General features: G+C 43.7%; 1 protein-coding gene across 2 annotated transcripts; it reads left to right on the top strand.

Moving 5' to 3' along the window:
* The first annotated feature begins 408 nt into the window (after positions 1-408).
* Positions 409-22688, top strand: dtx2 (deltex 2, E3 ubiquitin ligase). 2 transcript variants are annotated; one of them, XM_035779821.2, is made up of 9 exons: positions 409-1405; positions 2004-2583; positions 9183-9241; positions 11012-11182; positions 13159-13220; positions 14705-14866; positions 16061-16222; positions 19335-19424; positions 20570-22688. In XM_035779821.2, exons 1-9 carry the CDS (start codon positions 1096-1098, stop codon positions 20834-20836), a joined length of 1863 nt encoding a protein of 620 aa, XP_035635714.1. In that variant the 5' UTR covers positions 409-1095; the 3' UTR covers positions 20837-22688. The 2 variants fall into 2 exon arrangements, with proteins under 2 accessions (XP_035635714.1, XP_035635715.1); XM_035779822.2 differs by lacking the exon at positions 11012-11182.
* Positions 22689-24713: the final 2025 nt, after the last annotated feature.

Consider the following 24713-nt stretch of genomic DNA (forward strand, 5'->3'; position numbering starts at 1 on the left):
TAGGACTGCAGTGACTTTGTGTGTGATGAATGCAAGTGTAAAAAAAAAAATCAATAGAAAGGTTAAATCTACTACTTTCGTATTATTGTTTCCTTCAGAATGTCATGGTATCATGGAGAAATGAAAAGTATATAATCATTGAGGTTTGAAAGGACAACAGAGTTATTAAAACGACTCCAGTGCCGTCAAAAACATAATTTGTTTTATATATATTTCAACACTGAGGTTGAAATAATACTGTGAAATTATGATAATGCACTTTTAGTGTTAAGTGCTGTTTGAAAAGGCCACATGAAATGTCTGCCTGTTTTGGTGGGATGGAATTTTGGCCTGTGTAGTGACATCACCAGGCAGTAAATTAGTTAATAGACCAATAAGAAAGAGAGTTCCAAAGCTTTCTGCCAATGACAGCTAGTTGTCAGTTTACCCCTCACCACTCTCAGCAGTCCTAGCTAAATTGTTGCTTGAGAAATGTATATTTTTGTTTGTTTTTGACCATTTTAATTGAAAACAATCACAGTAAGGTACTTAATTGTTACCCAGAAATGATTTGATATTGAGGTAAAAACGGCTGCATTGGAGCTTTAAAAATACAATGATGTGCGCATGTCGTCATTTGCCAAGCAACGATTGTTCCGACTGTTTGGTTTATCTGTGGTTTGCGTAGCTAGCCAGTTTGAGTTTGTTGGAATGCAATGATTAGTAAGCTAGCATAGCTCAATATATTTCCGCATCTAAATATTTATTGCTTCGCAAGGTTTGCCAAAATGCTTTTAAACAATTTGCTTGAGCGTTTGCCGCCTGACCTCGAATCAGTCTTCTTGTAAAAATGGGTCATTTTAATAATCCAAGCAAGCTAACTTTAGCTACATCTTGTAAATTGAAGATGTTTTGCTAGCTAGCTAACTTAGTTAGGTTTGATCGCTACAATTTATTGATAGGGTAGCTGCAGGGTGTCCTGTAGTTTGGCAAAGTGTTAAAACGTGTTTTGTCCATCTGACTTAGCTTCTTAGCCTAGCTTGCTACGTTAGCTGAATTAGCATCAGCTTTTTCTATCGTTTGCTGAATTTGACGTATCGCTGCTATCTGTAAAATATGGCTACTGCCTCTAGCTCATGTGTGGGGATAAATGGGTCTAGAAATGGACCCCCTCTCTCTACACCGACATTGGTAGCACCTGTACAATCTCAGCCTATGGTCGTTGTATGGGAATGGCAGGATGATCTTGGTTTCTGGCGACCATATAGCGGCCAGGTGAGCGGCTATATCGAACAATACTTCTCTCCGCGGGGACACAGAGGTGGGGGTCCTGGCTCCACCAGCATCAGCCTAGGACAATCCGATCCCAGCTTGTCGCCTTATCTCATAGACATACCAAGCTTGAACCAGTTCCGCCAAGATACAGGTAAGGAAATTAAGTGTGTGTGTGTCTGATGTAGCTAGCTAACAGTAGCTAGTTATTACATTTACAAATTAACTGAAGCTTTCTAGCTTTGTTCTGCCCTAGCTAACGCATCGTTAGTTAATTTACTTTAGCTAGCTTTTGTAGTTAACCTCCATAAACCAAAGATAATAGCATTGCTTATCTTGCTAACATCTATAGCGAACAGTCTTGTTGTTTTCCAGCGATGTCAATGTTTTATTGGGTAACTAACTAGTTGGGTAGCTGGCTAACTCGAAAACGAACGTGACAGACATGATAGTAGGCAGTGATACAGCCAAGTCTCTTTGTTGGAAAGTGGGGCGGTTTGGACAAGTCCAAATGTCCTTTGACACCTGCAGCCTTTGATACAAACTTGTCCAGGAAAAGGGAGAAAAACAGCAGGAAGTCTTCTCAATAGCACAGGATGTGTAGTGTAATGCTTAGCTGACATTATGAAGGCACACCACTAGGTACTAGACTACAATACAGTTAGACATTCACTGACGTGTGACGTCTACTGCAAAATTGTCTGTGCGAGGCACCTTTACCTCTAAGTATGAATTCACTGTTATCTTTCCAGGGAAAACGCGGTCTGTACGCCGTCAATTGTTTGCCCAGTCCTCAGGCTTGGGTAGCGGAGTATATTGGGAGTGGGCAAATGACGAAGGAGGATGGACTCCGTATGAGACTCGCACTTCTATTCTACTAGAACACAGCTACCTGGCACGGCAGGCCACTGCGGATATGGCCTCACATGGCTATAACTACATAGTGGACCTCACAGCGCTGGCCCAGATCAACAAGGCCACAGGCTTCAGGCGGCAGGTCCGACGGCAGGGTAACTTCCCCTACCCGCTGGCATCTGGCGCCTCCGTCATCCACTCGGGCCCGGCTTGCTCCTGCCACCAGTGTCTGAGCCACAGCTGCACTGGCCCCATGCCCAGCCGTTCACGCCACTCCTTCTCCTCTGGGCAGCTGAGCCGGCCCAGCTTCCAGGGCCCCAGCAGGGCGGCTGGAGCTCACCCCACCTCCGTGTACTCGCCCTACCCCAGGAGGCCTCTTTCTGTGGGGGGCATGGCGTGGGGTGGTCCCTGGCCCCCGACACCCTCCGCTAGTCAGTTCCCTGGACCTCCACTGTCTTACCCTACCAGTGGCTTAAGGTAGGTTGGCTTTGTTTGAATGGTCATTGTTGTCTAATTTAGCAGCTTATCTATTTATACTACCCACTTGAGTAACTCTATGCGCTGATTTTTTTACATTTAATTTTTATTTTATTTAACCTGGTAGGCCAGTTGAGAACAAGTTCTCATTTACAACTGCGACCTGGCCAAGATAAAGCAAAGCAGTGCGACTAAACAACAGTTACACATGGAATAAACAAACATACAGTCAATAACACAATAGAAAAGTCTATATACAGTGTGTGCAAATGAGATAAGATTAGAGGTAATGCAATAAATAGGCCATAGCGGCGAAATAATTACAATTTAGCAATTAAACACTGGACTGATGTGCAGAAGCTGAATGTCCAAGTAGAGATACGGGTGCAAAGGAGAGAAAAAAAGAACAGTATGGGGATGAGGTAGTTGGATGGGCTGTTTACAGATGGGCTATGTTCTCGTGCAGTGATCTGTGAGCTGTTCTGACAGCTGGTGCTTAAAGTTAGAGAGGGAGATATGGGTCTCCAGCTTCAGTGATTTTTGCAATTCGTTCATTGGTCATTGGCAGCAGAGAACTGGAAGGAAAGGCAGCCAAAGGAAGAATTGGCTTTGGGGATGACCAGTGAAATATACTTTCTGGGGCGTGTGCTACGGGTGTGTGCTGCTATGGTGACTAGTGAGCTGAGAATAGGCAGGGTTTTACCTAGCTAAGACTTATAGATGACCTGGAGCCATTGGGTTTGGCGGTGAATATGAAGCGAGGGCCAGCCAATGATAGCATGCAGGTCGCAGTGGTGGGTAGTATATGGGGCTTTGGTGGCCAAACGAATGGCCCTGTGTTAGACTACATCCAATTTGCTGAGTAGAGTGTTGGAGGCTATTTTGTAAATTACATTGCCGAAGTCAAGGTTCGGTAGGATAGTCTGTTTTACGAGGGTAGGTTTGGCAGCATGAGTGAAGGATGCTTTGTTGCGAAATAGGAAGGCAATTCTAGATTTAATTTTGGATTGGAGATGCTTAATGTGAGTCTGGAAGGAGAGTTTACAATCTAACCAAACACAATTTTATTTGCAGTTGTCCACATATTCTAAGTCAGAACCGTCCAGAGTAGTGATGCTGGGCGGGCAGGTGCGGGCAGCGATCGGTGACGTGCACTAATTAAACAGCCTACTGTTAGGGGCTCTGACATTGAGGATGCGTCTACACAGGCAGTCCAATTCTGATATTTTGCCCAATTAGTGGCAAAGATCAGAATTGGACTGTTTGCGTAAATGCATACTTAAACCAAATTGTTGTTTTGAATAGATTTATTTATGTTTTAAAATGTTATGTTGAGCTATTTGACACATTGGTTTGGGGTTACAATATGTCACAGTGATTCATGTCCTCTAAAGAGGAATTGGTGATATGCAGAATTGTTTTGCTGTGGATCGGAAACCAGATTTGGGACCCAAAGCTCTGCTCGGTCAATAAGCCAACTGATGTAAGGGTCACATTACATTAACTGGTGCATCTCACACACTTCCTCCCATTGTTAACATGCGGTCCCTAATAGTAGTAGACCTAAGCTTTGTCACTCCTTGTGACGAATAAAGCACAGCGAAGAAAGTGCATACCAGTATGTTATTCTTGTGACAGTTATTGCTTCTTTTTTTTTCTTTTTTTCTAGAATACCTTCCTGGCACTTTTTGTTGAATGCTTTGAGGCAGCTGTGATGCCACAGAGCGCTAAAATAAATTTTGTGTAAAAAAGATTGCAGCATGGTGCAATGTTTAACATAAATGAACATACTGTGACATTCACATTGTACTCCAAAGCCTTATCAACTTGGAGAAAAAGCACACAGAAAAGCATCTGACACTGGATGTGCTGAACTTCGGTATGCCCTCTGTGTGTGTAATGTTTCACTATGTGTGTTAGACCCCATGGCTGCGACACACATTCTCTTTCATTTTCTCGGTGGACGTCCGTATGGTTTGAGGTACAAACTTTCTGAAAATCGCTTGGTATGTCACTGGTAAGTGTAATATCTTGCGTGGAAGTATACTCAATGGCTGTTTGTAGCCTGGAGCAGCTGGCCATGTGGCCACCCCCCCTTGAGTGCTCCACTTGCTGTGCACGGTTGATCTGTATCTTCCGCCCGTGGTTTGTCATGCTTGTATTTTGTTACCGTTACACTAGAACTCCTTGTGCATCTATTAATATATTGGTGGCTCTTGCTGCCACAAACTGTTTTCCTTACACAGAACAAGCCGGACGACTAGTTACGTATGTTGTGAATTGCTTTAACATGCCCGGGCTCTCTGCTAATTACCCTACAGGGTTTTTTTTCTTGTTCTTCCCCTGCAGAATGTAAGAATATTGTGGTGGACTGCCACTATGTTGAGACATTAATTTTAGAGTTCCTTAATATGGTTCTGTTTTGTTTTCTGCTTGGATATTAAACTGGCAAGGTATTATTGTAGTTGGCATAATAAAAAAAAAATAAAGTAAATAAAACATATCAAATCCATTACCTGGTTGCTGTTTTTTATTTTATTTTGTCTGCCTGTTTTTCCCACATGGGTCTTCACTGTTTTTTGCGGTACTGGGTAATTTATCCCTCACCAGGTTCCTATTCCTCCAAGTGGAGGATTCCCCCTCTTGCCCCATCACCTCATGCTGAGGAACGAAAGCGGGGAGGGGCACAGCGTGTGGTGGAGAAACAGCCTGTCAATTGTCACCGCCATAGGGACGTGCCTGGGAGTCCCAGGCGCTCGGGGCGCCAGAGGAGAGGTGGGCACACCCTGATACACCCTTCCTCTGCCACTTCTGCTGATCTCACAGGGAAAAGTGGGAGGAGTGTGTGGAGTCCCCATGGGTGTTGTCCACAATGCTTAAGGGGTACCGACTCCAATTCCGTTGCCGGCCTCCGTCATCTTTCAGGGGCTTTCTTGTCACCACAGTGGCCGACCCACTGAAGAAAACCCTGCGGCTGGAGATCTCCTCACTCCTGGACAAGGGTGCCATCCACAGGATCGAGACAATAGAACTGCTAGGTGGGTTCTACTACACTTATTTTGTGGTGTAGTACGATTCTGGCCCTCCGCAACCTCAATGGGTACTTGAAGGTACTGCGGTTTCCACATGTTGTCCCCGGCCTGTGTTTTGCAGGCAGTGTCCAGTGGTTTGTGAAGCTGGACCTGAGGGATGCGTACTTCCATGTTCCTGTTCACCCAGCTCATTGGCAGTATCTCCGATTCGCTTTCAAAGGGGCGGCTTACGAATTCATGGTTCTTCCCTTCGGCCTCTCTTTGGCACCCCACACTTTCACAAAGTGCATGGATGCTGTCCTTGCACCTCTCACATCCTGAGGGTGGTTGATCGTCAATTACCTGGACAATTGGCTGATTTGTGCCCCAACGAGGACCCAGGTCCTGTCAGACAGACATGCCCCTGACCCACACCGGTGGGCTGGGCATTACTGCAAACAACAAGAGTTGTCTGGCGCACATCCAGAGGGTGGCCTTCATTGGCATGGAACTGGACTCAGTCCTCTTGAGAGCACGCCTGTCCACCAGAAGGGTTCAGGAGATCTTATCTTGCCAAGACCACTTTCGACAGGTGCGGGTGGTATCTGCCCCAACCTGCCAACTCCTATTAGGCTTGCTGATGGCGGGCTTCATTGCTGATTCCCCTGGGTCTGCTCCATCTCCGGCCTCTTCAATGGTGGTTCAACTCCCATTGGCTGAACCCGACGCGCCACCGCCAGCTGCGAGTGACCACGCAATGCCTCAGGGCATTGAGGTGGCGACGTCATTCCTTTCTGAGGTGGGGTGGAGATTCTGAGATTGTGCCGCCGGTCAGTACAGACGTCTCCCAGATTGGCTGGGGGGGTGTGACCAAGAGCAGGTCGGCTATCGACTACCCCCTTGGAGCGGCATGCACATCTATACACTAGAGCTCTGAGCTGTACTGCTGGCCCTTATGTCTTTCCTTGTACATCTCAAGTGAAGACATGTCCGTTCTCACCAGGACAACACCCATAGTGGTGGCTTACACGGGAGCTCCTTCTCTGGGCTCAGGAACATCTAGTGTCTCTATGTGCACGTACCTGGCATCCTGAATGTGGAAGCGGATATGCTCTCGAGTGCGGGCCAGCCACCATGGGACTGGAGCCTACATCCCCATGTGGCGCAGCACTACTGAGAGGAGTGCCCCCCCCGCTGAAATCTGTGCTGCGGCCAGCTGGGCTTCATCTTGCACCTTTGCTATGTACCATCTGGTAAATGTGCACCTCCCTCTGCGCTTGATTCGGCGGTCCTGGGTGTCGCTTCCCCTTCCAGGGACATCTTCCCGGGACACCCCTTCCACATTGAGGCCCCCTGTGTCTCATCCCGGGCTAGGACTTTGCCGCTGGCTGGCCATGTCCCTCTAGCACCAACTATATATGTTACTTTTTTGCCCCACTGTATACCTACCTGTATGTAGTCAGCCACCAATTGGGCAAGTTCTCCCACTTAAATATGAGAGGCCTGTCATTTTCATCATAGGTACACTTCAACTATGACAGACAATGAGAGAAAAAATCCAGAGAATCACATTGTAGGATTTTTTTTTAATGAATTTATTTGCAAATTATGGTGGAAAATAAACTTATTAACCAAATACTTATCTCAATACTTTGTTATATACCCTTTGTCATTGCCAACAGAGGTCAAACGTTTTCTGTAAGTCTTCACAAGCTTTTCACACACTGTTGCTGGTATTTTGGCCCATTCCTCCATGCAGATCTCCTCTAGAGCAGTGATGTTTTGGGGCTGTTGCTGGGCAACACTGACTTTCAACTCCCTCCAAAGATTTATGGGGTTGAGATCTGGAGACTGGCTCGGCCACTCCAGGACCTTGAAATACTTCTTACGAAGCCATTCCTTCGTTGCCCGGGCGGTGTGTTTGGGATCATTGTCATGCTGAAAGACCCAGCCATGTTTCATCTTCAATGCCCTTGCTGATTGTAGACTTTGTTACTTTGGTCCCAGCTCTCTGCAGGTCATTCACTAGGTCCCCCTGTGTGGTTCTGGAATTTTTGCTCACTATTCTTGTGATCATTTTGACCCCACGGGGTGAGATCTTGCGTGGAGCCCCAGATCGAGGGATATTATCAGTGGTCTTGTATGTCTTCCATTTCCTAATAATTGCTCCCACAGTTGATTTCTTCAAACCAAGCTGCTTACCTATTGCAGATTCAGTCTTCCCAGCCTGGTGCAGGTCTCCAATTTTGTTTCTGGTGTCCTTTGACAGCTCTTTGGTCTTGGCCATAGTGGAGTTTGGAGTGTGACTGTTTGAGGTTGTGGACAGGTCTTTTATACTGATAAGTTCAAACAGGTGCCATTAATACAGGTAGTGCTGGACAGAGGAGCCTCTTAAAGAAGTTGTTACAGGTCTGTGAGAGCCAGAAATCTTGTTTGTAAACAATACCAAATACTTATTTTCCACCATAATTTGCAAATTCATTAATCATACAATGTGATTTTCTAGATATAGTGAAACATAATTAAGGTTATGTAACCAGCTATATGGATCACTCCAATCCTCCACGGTGCCTCAAAGATATAGAGAACGTGTGTTGCGGCAATGGGGTGTACATATAGGGGCAGACACCAGCCGTTACACAGGTGTACACGGCAGGGAATCTGTAAATCCTCACTTCGGATGTACACTACTGTTCAAAAGTTTGGGGTCCCTTAGAAATTCTTGTTTTTGAAATAAAATCACTTTTTTTGTCCATTTTTAAATGACATCAAATTGATCAGAAATACAGTGTAGATGGACATTGATACTTTTGTAAATGAGTATTGTAGTTGGAAATGGCTACTTTTTTATGAAATATCTACAGAGGCCAATTATCAGCAACCATCACTCCTGTGTTCCAATGGCTTGTTGTGTGAGTTAATCCAAGTTTATCATTTTAAGTAGTACACGGCATTTTACGAGATCTTCAGTTCCCTGGCAATTTCTCGCATGGAATAGCTTTCGTTTCTCAGAACAAGAATAGACTGATTTTCAGAAGAAAGATCTTTGTTTCTAGCCATTTTGAGCCTGGAATTGAACCCACAAATGCTGATGCTCCATATACTCAACTAGTCTAAAGGCCAGTTATTGCTTCTTTAATTGGAACAGTTTTCAGCTTTGCTGACATAATTGCAAAATGGTTATGAAATGATCTATTTGCCTTTTTTTTAAATGATAAACGTGGATTAGTTAACACAACATACCATTGGAACACAGGAGTGATGGTTGCTGATAATGGGCCTCTAGATATTCCATAAAAAATGTCTGTTTCCTCCAACAGTAACAATGTCTACACTGTATTTCTGATCAATTTGATATTTTAATGGTCAAATGTGCTTTGCTTTCAAAAACAAGGACATTTCTAAGTGACTCAACTTGTTGAACGGTAGTGTATATTTTAAGTAGCTCTCATGTAAGAAAAGGTTGGAGACCCCTGATCTAGTGTGTTCAAACTTTCAGAGACCCGACCACATCAGTTTCTCACTTGTTTGCTGAAGCAATGGTGTATGGATTCATTAATGTCTGTTTTCCTGTTTCCTCTGCTGCAGTGTCCCCGCCATCCCTCTGCAACGGAATGGATCCACCAGTATAAGCTCAGCCCTTGCAGGTAAAGCAGTCTCAAGCAATTGATCCAAACGTCCACCATGGTGGTACTACCTGTATTTTCAGTTACTATCAATGTGAATTGTAGTGGTTTGGATCAAGCATTGTTTTTCTTGGTGGTGATGGCAGAACTGTCTGCTCCATGAATTTTATACCTTGGTTTGAAAGTAACAGTAAAGAGTGTTGCGTGTCTACACTGACAAGTTATCTTCTGAGTGTCAGTCTGTTCGGGGGCAAAACTTGACAAAAATAGAACTCTAAAATCAATATTAGTAAGCATACATTGTTTCAGCCAAATGTGTTGCCTATAGCAAGTCTTAACAAAGACTGCTGATGCACCAGAAATGGTTTACACATTTGACTGCACTGTTAAGCTTACTAAACCACGGTTGCTGATCTCATAGACCTGACAGATTTTAGAGGCACACCTTTTTGTTTATCAGTTATTAAAGCAGCAATACATCTTTTTTTTTTTGTGCGATTTCATGGCAGTGTCCATAGCTCCTGTCTGTGGTGGGAAAGTAATTTGTGTCTCTCAGGACAGCTGGCCTATCGCTGTACATCATCTCCACAGACCAGGCCCTGTTTTGCTCTGGTTGTTTGCCCACCCACGATGGCGTTTGTTTTCCAATGTAGTCTTGGGTTTGGGGGCTTAGTGAAAAGGGGTTACTTTATTTTGTATTTTACCCCCTTCTCCCCAATTTTGAGATTTTCTTATCGCAGCAACTCCCCTACGGGCTTGGGAGGTGAAAATTTGAGTCATGCGTCCTCCGAAACATGACCTGCCAAACTGCTTAACACCTGCTCGCATAACCCGGAAGCCAGCCGCAGCGACGTGTCGGAGGAAATGCTGTTCACCTGACGACCTAGGTCAGCCTGCGGGCGCCCGGCCTGCCAGGAGTCGCTAGAGCACGATGAGTCATGTAAAGCCCCCCGCCCTATGGGACTCCCGATCAGTGCCGGTTGTGATACTGCCCGGAATCAAACCCGGGTCTGTAGTGACGCCTCAGTGCCTTCGAACGCTGCGCCACTCAGGAGGCCCAGAACTTTATTTTTTTTTTTTTCGTTACTCCTAGGGTGGTGTTTCATCCCCCCCAAAAAATGTTGCTAGTTATTTAGGAATGTCCAGAATCTCTTAGCTAGCAGTTTAGCTTTTTACGCTAAAACCTTTTTTTTGAGAGGACTATGCCGTTGAGCCAGCAGATTGGCTATCAATGGATACTGACAGCATTTCAGCTTCTCTTGTTAGTGACTGTTCAAAAGGTTGTGATGGGCCATGATCTGTGAGGAACACATTTGTGCTGAAATGTTTTGTGGAGGGCTAATGTGAAGTTAATTTGACAGTTTCTGAAGATTTTCCTTTGGCATATTTTTTATTTTATTTATTTTTTTACATTTCATGAAATTGCTCCAATATAAAAATTACACAATACCATGTATTGAGGCAGAACTGAACAATAGCGCTTTTTAAAAGGAAATCAATTACAGAACTGCAATAAATGCACTTTATCATATCAGCCCACATTTATTAGTCCAACACATGTTATTTACTGTATACATCCTGATTACTTATTATTCCTGAGTCTGACGCTATCTAGCCATACCAAGCTGGAAGCGCCTACCAAACTTCCTAATATAATGCCCTCTTGTCCATGAGTAAGTCACCCCCCTTAGTCACTCACTGCTTTATCCACCATGTCTCATCTGTTTGGTTTCTCCTCCCCCTGACTGACCCCACCCCCTCTGCATGTCTCCCCGGGGCCTCTCACTCCAGGCATGGCCTCCATTTTGATGTCAGCAGTGGGACTCGGTGTGCGCTTCACGAGTGCCCCCCTCCCGCACCCCTCCTCCGTTCCTCCTCCCCCCAGCAGCACCAGCAGGGCCGCAGGCTCCAAAACTCACAGCAGCAGCTCGGTTAGGAGGGCAAAGAGGCAGCACAGGACAGGTAGCTACGCCACCTTCCCCCACCCCCCCTTTGGCTTGCATCCAGCTCTGTGCTTCGTCACATCCAATGCTTTCCATCGTTGTCATCCCAAATCCCTAATTTAGAATATTTGGCTTGTTATGCATGTTGATATTTTTTATGTGCCTTGTGCTTAAAAACGAATGCCTGCCTTGTGAAACCTTGGAGACGACCGAGCCAGTAATTCCTATTCTCACTCAGTTTTAGGATCTTGCTATTCAATACACAATTCTTAGAATCAATGGGAGTGGTAGGGGGAAACTGAAATCTACTGGGTTTGACTTTACTTAAAGGTGATTTGCCAAAAAACATGGACATTGCATGGTGTCCCTATCACTCCCATTGACTTTCAGCTTTTTGTCGTGGCTGTTTAAAGAAACCTGAACCATCAATTTACATTTTCTCCTGGTGCACACTACTTTCAGGGTAAGGAACCTTCTATCAATAAATTGTAAAAATATCCAACTTATCCTTTTAAAATCAAATATTGTGTTCTTAACCTGAATCAAAGGCACTGTTTAGATTTTCTGCAGGCTTGTATAGCTTTTTATTTTTCCTTTTACGTGTGCTCTCTTCTATCGCATTCCAATGCTCACTTTCTCTGTAAGAATCATTTGCCAATCTGTGACTCAATCATTCCTATCCTATCCATAAATCAGTGAGTTGTAATTGTTGCTTGGCAGTCGACAGTGTTCATTAGCTCACAATGGTGTGAACTAGGCCCTAATCTTGCTGTTTGGTTACAAAGGTTGCAGCTCAAAACAGAACCCCTAAACTCAACGCTGAGTTGCTGACATACCCTGTAGCTGTTCCAGAACAGACTGATACTCACAAATCATCTAACAATGAAGCTTCATCCCAAATGGCACCCTATTCCCCATAGTGCACTGATTTTGAACAGAGCCCTATTACATTTACATTTAAGTCATTTAGCAGACGCTCTTATCCAGAGCGACTTACAAATTGGTGCATTCACCTTATGACATCCAGTAGAACAGCCACTTTACAATAGTGCATCTAAACCTTTTAAGGGGGGGGGGGTGAGAAGGATTGCTTATCCTATCCTAGGTATTCCTTAAAGAGGTGGAGTTTCAGGTGTCTCCGGAAGGTGGTGATTGGTTCTCCGCTGTCCTGGCGTCGTGAGGGAGTGTGTTCCACCATTGGGGAGCCAGAGCAGCGAACAGTTTTGACTGGGCTGAGAGGGAACTGTACTTCCTCAGTGGTAGGGAGGCGAGCAGGCCAGAGGTGGATGAACGCAGTGCCCTTGTTTGGGTGTAGGGCCTGATCAGAGCCTGGAGGTACTGAGGTGCCGTTCCCCTCACAGCTCCGTAGGCAAGCACCATGGTCTTGTAGCGGATGCGAGCTATGTTGTGAATAGGGTGGCATTTGGGACACATCAGCCCCTAACTAAGGAAGAGTGTGCGTTTGGTACATTGGTGGATAAGTGTCAATCTCTAACACTCTTCTCTCCCATTCATCCACAACTGTCATGCATTAATACTGTCTGCCTCAATCTGTCGACTCATGTTACATCTTTGAGCAGTGCTTTTGTATGGTACAGATTTGCCAACGAAGCCGGCCAAAAGTTTGAGCTGCAGTGAAGTGTGTAGGCTACATCTGCAGGATGAGTCGGTTATTTCTGCAGAAATATAAAATACAACAAAGTGAATTGTCAGTTAGTGTTTTAACTATATGCTATAAAATTGCAATTTTTTTGGGGGGGTGAACATAATGTGTTCGATAGCAAACTGCAAAACAACTAGGCTACCACTAGTTTCCACTGAAATGGTTTAAAAAAAGCAAAACTAAAGACCACGTTTTTTAAATTTAATTTCTTATTATAATCCCTCCTGTGTTGTCCTATGTCCTGTCTGTAAATTGAGGGCCTGAGTGTGGTTTTGTCTGTCGTTTGGTGGGTGTCTCTCCAACCCTCTTCATTGTCCGCTGTCCCCCCCCAGCCCAGAAACCAGAGGATGTCATTCACCGCTACATGGAGGAAGTGGCCTCTGCTCAAGACGAGGTACGCATTTAAATGTCAAAGATCCCCTCCTCCCTCGCCTCTTTCTATTAGTGTGGGGTGAAGTTGCCCCTAGATGCTTATCTTTGGTCATTTTAGCATGTTCCCCACTAATGGTTAAGGTTAGGTTTCCACTAGATCTGTACCTAGGAAACCTTCTCCCCGCCCTCTTTACTCAACACTCACGGAAGAAGGGCTCTTGCAGGAGAATAAGTCATGTTTCCTCGTTCTGGTACACTGAATCACGGTAGGCATGAAATAAACTATATGTAAACAAAAGCAGGTATAGTTCATCTCAGATCTTTTGATACCATTTTGTGAAGATGATTCATTCATATGACACAGGTGATTTAAAAATATATATATATTTTTATACTAAACCACTTATTTGTATTGAAGGAACATTTTATTTTGCAGAGAAAGTGCAATATGCAAGTTGAAAGAAATATGATTGCTCTAAAATGAACACAGGTTATTTCTAAAGTAGTTTGAACAAGCCAACTGCAGTTTTGCATAGAAATAAACAATACTCCATCCATATCACAAAGTCATCCCAACCTCAATTTATAGACTCATGATATAATATCATATATAGATCCTGTCATTGTTGTTATCATGTAATTACATGTACAGCATAACCTGGGGTGAAAGTGGTATGGTCTGGTACAGATTCTCGGCAAATGAAATGGTGGAAAATGAACTAAGATTCTATTACACCAAATCAAATCAAATCAAATGTATTTATATAGCCCTTCGTACATCAGCTGATATCTCAAAGTGCTGTACAGAAACCCAGCCTAAAACCCCAAACAGCAAACAATGCAGGTGTAAAAGCACGGTGGCTAGGAAAAACTCCCTAGAAAGGCCAAAACCTAGGAAGAAACCTAGAGAGGAACCGGGCTATGTGGGGTGGCCAGTCCTCTTCTGGCTGTGCCGGGTAGAGATTATAACAGAACATGACCAAGATGTTCAAATGTTCAAACACCCTCATGTATTACTATCACGTGAAAAATGTGCGAATGGACTCCAAAATGCGGTGTGGTTTGAGCACAATTTTTTTGCCAAGGCAGCGATGACTGACTGAGGCGAGCAGGGACAGCCGTGGAGGCATCAAGCATTTAAGGCTTCAAGTGAAGATCTAATGACAATCGCTCAATGTCATTAGGCATACACTTTTTGATGTTTTTATAACCATGTCTCTTTCCATTTATCAAATGGCGGTTGCACAGTGCAATGTTTGGATGCTTGAGTTATTTGAGTGGATGAACGTGCACAGGTAGCCTACATGAGTCTTTTGAAGTGCTTTGTTTGACACTGATGACAACATGACTGGTTTATGCCACATTTAAATTAACTCTTAAATGGCAAATCTTTTACTTTTAGGGCCATAAATGTATTGCCCGTGCAAATGTGTGTACAGACCTCTGTGTAACAGGAAGAAATGAAATCCTTTTTCACACCTTAATATATTGTCCCTGTGGTTTTAGGACTGCATCATCTGTATGGACCGGCTGTCGTGTCCGTCGGATTACGCCGTGGCGTCCGAGGGAGCACAATCCATCCCACCCGGCGCTGTGGGAAAGTTCACCAAGTGTGGACACACCTTGCACATGCTCTGCATGCTTGCCATGTACAACAATGGAACCAAGGTGGGCACAACAGAGATCCTAATAATGACTTTCAAATGTAATTCAATGGCTTGATGTCTTGAGCCCACATATTGTCCTAAAAAGACATTAACGTAAAATAAGACTTAAGGAACTATAAAGGCATGAACTATAAAGGCATGTACTTGCTATTTTATTTATTTTACCAGGTAAGTTGACTGAACACTTTCTCATTTATAGCAACAACTATTTTTTTTGTAAAAATTAAGAAAAAAGACTGAATAGTTACAGTAATGAAGCATTATAACTGCAGGCTAAAAGTTAAGTGTTGCCCACAACATATTATAAACACTATCCCATATGGTGAAATCAGGCTAACATTTTAGTTTATGGTGATTCTTATACACTAGGTGGCCAGTTGAATAGGTACACCACCACGTTCAAGAAAATTGTGAACTCCAACAAACAGTGAGTCACATGGCTGTGGCTTGCTATATAAAGCAGACGGGCATCGAGGCATTCAGTTACTGTTCGGTTGAACTTTAGAATGGGTAAAACAAGTGACCTAAGCGACTCTGATCATTGGTGTCAGGCGTGCTGGTTCCAGTATCTCAAACGACCAGCCTCCTGGGCTTTTCACGCACGACAGTGTCTAGGGTTTTACCAAGAATGTTGACAAACATTCCGTCAACGGCAGTCCTGTGGGTGAAAACAGCTCGTTGAGGAGAGGGGTTGAAGGAAGGAGAATGGCAAGAATCGTGCCAACTAACAGGCAACTAAGTGGTGTGCAGAACGGCATCTCGGAACGCACAACTCGTTGGTCCTTGTCACGGATGGGCTATTGCAATAGATGACCAACGGTTTGCACTCCTACCAGCTAATAACAAGAAGCGGCTCCAGTGGACATGTGATCACCAACACTGGACTACTGAGCAGTGGAAAAACATTGCCTGTACCGATGAATCCCAGTTCCTGTTCCGTCATGCTGATGGCAGTCAGGATTTGGCGGTACAGGCTGGTGGTGTGATGCTATGAGTAATGTTTTCCTGGCACATGTTAGGGCCCTTGATACAAATTGTGAAACATTTGAATGCCATATCTAGTAGAGTCCATGCCCCGACGAATTAAGCTGTTCTGGAGGAAATGGTTGTTCAGACCTGGTACTAGATTGATGTACCTTATCAGTTGAGTGTAACCATTTTTTTTATCTGCGATTCTGACTATGTCCCCTCCCAGGATGGCAGCCTCCAGTGCCCATCATGCAAGACAATCTACGGGGAGAAGACTGGGACCCAGCCCAAGGGCAAGATGGAGATCTATAGTATCGCACAGTCCCTCCCCGGCCACCCAGACTGTGGAACTATCCAGATAATTTACAGCATTCCCCCTGGGATACAGGTAGACACACAGACACAAATCAAATCAAATTGTATTTGTCACATACACATGGTTAGCAGATGTTAAGGCGAGTGTAGCGAAATGCTTGTGCTTCTAGTTCCGACAATGCAGTGATAACCAACAAGTAATCTAACTAACAATTCCAAAGCTACTGTCTTATACACAGTGTAAGGGGATAAATAATATGTACATAAGGATATATGAATGAGTGATGGTACAGAGCAGCATACAGTAGATGGTATCGAGTACAGTATATACATATGAGATGAGTATGTAGACAAAGTGGCATAGTTAAAGTGGCTAGTGATACATGTATTACATAAGGATGCAGTTGATGATATAGAGTACAGTATATACGTATGCATATGAGATGAATAATGTAGGGTAAGTAACATTATATAAGGTAGCATTGTTTAAAGTGGCTAGTGATATATTTACAATTCCCATTATTAAAGTGGCTGGAGTTGGGTCAGTGTCAATGACAGTGTGTTGGCAGCAGCCACTCAATGTTAGTGGTGGCTGTTTAACAGTCTGATGGCCTTGAGATAGAAGCTGTTTTACAGTCTCTCGGTCCCAGCTTTGATGCACCTGTACTGACCTCGCCTTCTGGATGATAGCGGGGTGAACAGGCAGTGGTTCGGGTGGTTGATGTCCTTGATGATCTTTATGGCCTTCCTGTAACATCGGGTGGTGTAGGTGTCCTGGAGGGCAGGTAGTTTGCCCCCGGTGATGCGTTGTGCAGACCTCTCTACCCTCTGGAGAGCCTTACGGTTGAGGGCGGAGCAGTTGCCGTACCAGGCGGTGATACAGCCCTCCAGGATGCTCTCGATTGTGCATCTGTAGAAGTTTGTGTGCTTTTGGTGACAAGCCAAATTTCTTCAGCCTCCTGAGGTTGAAGAGGCGCTGCTGTGCCTTCTTCACGACGCTGTCAGTGTGAGTGGACCAATTCAGTTTGTCTGTGATGTGTATGCCGAGGAACTTAAAACTTGCTACCCTCTCCACTACTGTTCCATCGATGTGGATAGGGGGGTGTTCCCTCTGCTGTTTCCTGAAGTCCACAATCATCTCCTTAGTTTTGTTGACTTTGAGTGGGAGGTTATTTTCCTGACACCACACTCCGAGGGCCCTCACCTCCTCCCTGTAGGCCGTCTCGTCGTTGTTGGTAATCAAGCCTACCACTGTTGTGTCGTCCGCAAACTTGATGATTGAGTTGGAGGCGTGCGTGGCCACGCAGTCGTGGGTGAACAGGGAGTACAGGAGAGGGCTCAGAACGCACCCTTGTGGGGTCCCCGTGTTGAGGATCTGCGGGGAGGAGATGTTGTTGCCTACCCTCACCACCTGGGGGCGGCCCGTCAGGAAGTCCAGTATCCAGTTACACAGGGCGGGGTCGAGACCCAGGGTCTCGAGCTTGATGACGAGCTTGGAGGGCACTATGGTGTTGAATGCCGAGCTGTAGTCGATGAACAGCATTCTCACATAGGTATTCCTCTTGTCCAGGTGGGTTAGGGCAGTGTGGTTGAGATTGCATCGTCTGTGGACCTATTTGGGCGGTAAGCAAATTGGAGTGGGTCTAGGGTGTCAGGTAGGGTGGAGGTGATATGGTCCTTGACTAGTCTCTCAAAGCACTTCATGATGACGGAAGTGAGTGCTACGGGGCGGTAGTCGTTTAGCTCAGTTACCTTAGCTTTCTTGGGAACAGGAACAATGTTGGCCCTCTTGAAGCATGTGGGAACAGCAGACTGGTATAGGGATTGATTGAATATGTCCGTAAACACACCGGCCAGCTGGTCTGCGCATGCAGACACACAGAGTCTGGGGTGGGCATATCTTTGTCCGGGCAAGTGTGTATGCAGGCTTTCGCTCCACCGAAGTAGTAACAAAAACGAGGCTTGCCACTATCCTAAGGTTCTTTCTGACTGAAACCATACCATTCAGATGGGCCAAGAGATACAAATGTGGGATTGGACCTGCGTCTTCCCCTCATGTCAGTATTCTCAACTATCTTCCCCGTCACCAAGCCTACTGGTTAAGATCATTGGGCCAGTAACCGAAAGGCCGCTGGTTGGAATACCCCAGCAGACTAGGTGAAAAATGTCGCTGTGCCCTTGAGCAAGGCACTTGACTCTAATTGCTCCTGTAAGCAGAGAATTTCAGGTCTGCTGGGGGGGGGAGAGAAAAAAAACAATGGAGCAAATGCATCCCATAACATGAAAATAGCTGCTCTATCCTTGAGCCTAAAGTAGCAGCCAATGTATGTTGTTCAATGTTGTCCTATGTTCAATAGTACTTTAGAAAAAAAATATGCAAGGATTGACATTAACTTGTTTAGCCACTTGTCTTTCAGATAAGGTGACTGAAAATGTTATGGTGTTTGACGCAAGGAACCACTTTACAAAATAAAATGCATTATTATTCCCATACCACTTATTACAGCGAATGACACAAATTATGCTACCCTCTGCCTATTGGCTACTTGGCTTATTCAAGCCGGTCTCAAAATAATACACTACCCCTTTAATGACAAAAAGCTCTTTACCGGACTCTCTTTTCCAATATGTCCAGAAATGTACATGCTTTGTACTCTTGTTGGAAGCAATCACTTCCCTATTGCTCACTACAAATTCAGCTATAACTGGGCAAATAACTAACTAGCAAAATATGCATACGTGGCTACATGCAGCTCTTGCTTTGATCTCAAAACAAGCGCATATACTCACGACCACAGCTGTATAAACAGTCCAGTTCAAAGTAAATGGCACAGATCCATATATGCCAATGGTCTTTCTGTATATAGGCCCACTGCAGCTCTTATTGGTTATGCCGCACTGGTTGTAGATTATGGGCTGAGTTGTGGGCAATGGAATCCTACTCCAATGCGTTCTGCCTACAACATAATCTCTTGTGTAGTTTTTCTTTCGGTATGTTGCATTTAAAGTGGCTATTGCGTTGATTCGATCACAATTGCCACGGTAAAGGGAAACGTTGGTGTTAAGGGAAAACTCTAGAACATCACTCATTGTTCTAATCTCGTGTTTCTCTCTCTTCTCCCCGGGGCTACTGCATGCACATTGACTGTAAATCGCTCTGGATAAATGACTATTTCTCTCTCCAGGGTCCAGAGCACCCTAACCCGGGGCAGCCATACACCTGTAGAGGCTTCCCTCGCTTCTGCTTCCTCCCAGACAACGACAAGGGCCGAAAGGTAAGCAGCCTCTATAGCAGAACGGACAGACTCTCTGCAAACAGAATCAAATGCAAAAATAAGCGTTTCTTAAGACCACCTAGTTCCTCTGTTTCAGGCCGTTTTCTTTAATTTGGTCTCTAATGAACATCCCCTGACTCTGCTCTGCTTACGCAATCCTTGTATGTGATTAAAAAAAATAGTCTGAAGTCTGATTATGCAGTTTCAGTAAAAATGCTGAGTGAGAGATTTAACAATGACATGTCTTCCTTGATGTAGTGTGCCAATTCCTCATTACCATATTAATTTGATTTGCTACTCATTGCAACCAAATCTGCTACTCCAAATTGTTTTGTTGACTTAATTTATTGAATGCTTATTTACTCTACAGTGAGGTAAATGTTATGCTGGGTATATTGATAATGCATCCCAATACATTTGCAAAGTAAATCAATTTCCATATCTGATCTCTCACCGTCAATGTGAAATCAAATGCACATACCTCTACCGTAACAGATTAAAAAAATACAGATTAACTTAAAGGAAAGTTCTTTATTTTATAACTGAATGTCTTAGTAATATGTTGACAATTTGAGGGGTATAATATATCCTCCCTTTGTATAAATTGCTCTGTCTGTATTCTGTTGTCTATTGCTACCAGCACCATTTCACCAAGTCATATTCTTGGGATGTGTAAAATGTACATGGGCCTAATCACCTTCATTCGCTAACTCGCACTTTCGCCAAATAGCTTCAGCCGGTTGTGCGACGTGGCAAAGTTTGCTGTTGGATATCTATGGAGATCGTCAAATTACAATATTTTCTAGTTCATCTTTTAGTTCTCATTAAATTTGTAAAAAAGTACAGTCAACTTTTGACATTTATTTTTAATGATCTATTCTTAATCTAAACACTACTCATATTTCAGAGCACATGTTAAGGTTTCAAATGACACCAAGACTGGCTTTGTAGCGTCTTAAATAAGACCAAGGAAATGCCAAAATGTCCCAGTTCAATCAATTTCTTAATTGTTTTGCATACAGACTTCAAAGGTATGCCAAATATCCTTTCCCCAAAGGACCTTTCCATGGATTTGATTTCAGGAAGATCCAAAACATAAATGTGTGGAGCATGTCATCTCTAATTTAATTTTTATTTCACATCAGGTGCTTGAGCTGCTGAAGGTAGCGTGGACGCGGCGCCTCATCTTCACAGTGGGCACGTCTAGCACCACGGGCGAGCCCGACACGGTGGTGTGGAATGAGATCCACCACAAGACTGAGATGATGTCCAACGTGTCAGGCCACGGCTACCCGGACCCCAACTATCTGGAAAATGTGCTGTCCGAGCTGTCCTCACAGGGGGTGACCACCGACTGCCTGGTCAAACAGGAGGGCCCCAGCCAGGGAGGAGCGTCAAACTCTGGACTGTGAAACTGACCCTGAATCAGTTTCCTCATAATGTCACTACTTCAACATAGAGAACATATTCACATTCCCACTTGGATGCTTTTTTTTATCTTATTAAATGTTCAATGCGAAGCAGATGTTATGTCAAAGTGCACTGTGCAGAATACTGCACATACTGATAATGTGGGGTTTGTCGTGGACTTTATTTGCTGTAGTAGCGCTCCACCAGCTCTTGGTTTAGTCACCTGTTCCCTATATAGTAAACTACTTTATACCAGGGCCCATATGGTTCTGGTTAAAAGTACTGCACTACATAGGGAATAGGGTGCCATTTTAGACACAACCCTTTTCTTTAAAAAGTCATGTGATTTTTTTTTTGTTTTTGTTTTTGAGCAGCCTGATGTGTCACACCTCTTGGCATGCTCCATGAAAGGTGGCAGCTCTTGCGTGGGAACACAAGACGTCGGTAGCACTTTAGTTTTGACAGTGCATTTAATTAACACTTATAGTAATTACCAGGTTAATATCTGTGTTTTTCAAATTGGTATATTATGCAAATACTTTAGTGATATTTCTCTTGAAAAGCAATGTAGGCCTACTTAGGCAAATCACTGTATACACAAACACATTAAATACTATACAAAATGGTAGCAAAGTGAGTACCTGCTTGATTGTGTTATAATGGGAGGGGGGAGAGAACTGTTTAATTGGTAATTTTCATATTTGTCAGTAATGAAAGCACTGTAAAGGAACAGATGTCTGTAAATGCCAGTTCATTAAGAAGCATACATGGAAGAGAAACTTCTCACTTTGCCTTTGGTTCAGCATAATATAAATATTTAAATGCATTAACTATTTGTAATATTTTTAGTTTTGCCTAATTTGATGGGAAACACGTGGATTTGTAATGCAGACTAAGCTGGGCCTGTATTCACAAAGTAGCAGTGCTGATATTGATCAGGTCCTCCCTGGCCTATGTAATCTTATTCGTTATCTAAGGCAAAACTCATCCTAGATCACCCCTCCTACTCTGAGATGCTTTATAAATACGGACCCTGATGCTTTGCTACACCCACTTAGAGCTACAGAGAAGTATGGAGACCTCCCTAAAGTTTAACTTTGGAAGTGTTTGTGCATCTTGGAAAGCTTACAGGGACTCTTGACCTGAGCCCTATCCTACGTACATTGTTTTGAGGAGTTGGCAAGGTAACTTTGGGCAACTCTTGAGTTAATAGGTACCACGAAAGTGGCTCTTTGAGCCAGGTACATTTTTAAATGGCAAGGAGTCCTTTTTAGAACTAACCAGCTCCAGTGCAGGCTGTGTTCACATTGCCCTAAAAAAGTGAACTGGGCTGTGGAATTCAAGCGAACTGAACTTTGACCAGCTCTTGATGGTCTGTTTGATTCTCTTCAGGGGCTCTTGAGGGTTCTGAGATCCTTTCGGAGTTTTCACAAAGCATAAATTAAGCAAACTGCATGCGTTCACAAAAATTGCCTGGAAGCGGGGGGACCAAGTGTGAAAACACCCTTAGAAAACCTTGAGTAGATCTCACTTAAAAAGAGGAAGGGAAGTGCTACTAAGATTTCACTTCAATTGTAGTATAGGCCTACCCCCTCAGCTTTGCACTAGAAGATTTAACAGAAAAACGACTTTGCCACAGGTCAATTCACTTTCTCTGACAATCTGGACAAAATAGCATAGCCATCAAGAGCAGTCTGGATTTTTCTTTTTCGGCATGTTTAGGGTATATTAACCTGGATCGTTCAATTCCACAGCACTGCTGTCCAACATCCAGTTAGGTGACATTTTACTCAGTATTCAGGTGTATGCAAGCATTTTGAAAATGTTCTCCGCAATAAAGAACTGCTAAATGAATTCCATGTTACTCGTTTGTAGTGTTGATTAGCATAATTTAATTAAATAATTTAAGTATCTTTCGTTCTTACTCTTTAGCAATCGATTGAAAATCATTTATTTTACTTTTTGAGGTGTTAGGAAAGGAGTTTGTGCCAAGGCTACATTCTAAATCCCATCCCTAGAGTCCAGCCGCAAATGGGTCAGGTTCTGGTAAGTGATGATTGCGCATAGGCAAGCAATCAGTGAGAGAGGTGGACTCTTTGCCTCTGCCTGGGGGGCTGTCTTATGTTTGTTTGAATACTTTTTGGGCATACTTTTGCATTTTACGTTTTGTATATATTATTTAGTTCACCATCAACTGAACTTCAATTAACTGCTTCATCTGGCCCGACTCAATTCAGAATAGAGGACACCCTGGACCCTGCTAAAGCCAAGCTGTCTTCCTAGACACTAGTTCGGGTGCGCAGATGCTGTCACTCCTGGACACCATCGGCGTGTCAACAACAGCCTCGCTAATGTCGATACTCGGCACTTGCATCCAACATCTGGTCCGCTTACTTTTCATGTTAAATTCAGACAGGTTATGGAACAGTTAATTAATCAGACATAGCGAGTATACATATTTGTAGCATGACTAGTATGTTTATGCCGCGTTCAAAACAACTGGGAACTCGGGAAAAAACGAGCTCCGACTGGGAAAAATGTATTTGATCGGTATTCCAACTCGAACTCCTGCCTCTTTCTAGAGCTCCGACCTGAAGATCACGGACATCATGATTTGAACTCATATTTTTCCCGAGTTCTTAGTTATTTTGAACGCGGAATTAGTAACAGAGGGCACACATGATCACCATGACATAACCCTAGGTATTGTGATCCCGAATAACCTCATATGTCACTATTGCGACAGGTATTGTGTTTCGAACATGCTATGTGAATCTGGTTTTCTCTGAAATGAAACTAGTATTTGGTGCTACTTCTTCTGTAGAGGGCAGCATTGTATCAAAGACATAAATATACCAGCAATGAGAGTATTCATGAATTCCCTCCCTTACATCAAAAATACCACATGCTGCTCGAGCAGATAATCATGGATACCTTTCCATGTATCGTCGTTGCCGCTACACATTTGCAAAAATACATAGACCGTTGCTGAATACCGGTATCACCAGAATTTCTTCCCGTTTGGCTGAAGACGGTAACAGAGAAACTGAGTCATTTTTAAAAAATCATTAGAGAATCTGTATGTGCTTCTTCTCACTTCAAATTAATCATGAAATAGGCTGTTTCTGTGGTGTTTTTTCAATCTGTCAGTATTTTCTGTCACCTCCATTCTTGTGCTAATTAATTGACGCTCCCTCCTTGCTGCCACCCTATCATCATAGCCCCAAACTTTCGAGATAAACATTTATACTAGGGTTGCAAAATTCCTTGAAATTTAAATAAATTCCCTGGTTTTCCAGAAATCCTGATTGGAGGCATCAGGGAATCCTCCAACCGGATTTCGGGAAAACCAGGGCCGTGTTATGCATGAGGAGTAAGTGGTTATAAAGAGACACAGCAGCACACATCACGCTGGCAGCGGCCATGCGGTTATCTACTTCAGCATGAGCAATTCAAATCCTTGCTTGGGCTGGGGGAAGGAGACTTCATTACAACTCTAGTACTGACCTGACTGCAAATGACTATATTTAGACTATTTCACTGGCTGGGTTGCCATGGGTGAACCACCTCATTGATGATTGGATAGTGGAAGTTCTATTTGAAAGAAAGTCGTTTCTATTTGAAACAGTTGCAGTGAATATTGGACGTTGTAAAGGAACGTACCATCACTAAATGTTGCTAGTTATACAAAAGATGACCTCAAATCTTCGTTAAGATGTCAGCAACTCCAGTTATGTTTAATGACAATTATTTCCACCTGGGGTTCTAAATGTGTGAGTGATTAGTAATTAAATACAATATCACAATGAAATAACATAAACTGTTATAACAGTAAATAAATCACATTGCTACTGACAGATATAAGTGCACTAATGCTTT

This window comes from Oncorhynchus keta, chromosome 11 (genome assembly GCF_023373465.1).
Source record: "Oncorhynchus keta strain PuntledgeMale-10-30-2019 chromosome 11, Oket_V2, whole genome shotgun sequence".
NCBI classification, from domain to species: Eukaryota; Metazoa; Chordata; class Actinopteri; order Salmoniformes; family Salmonidae; genus Oncorhynchus; species Oncorhynchus keta.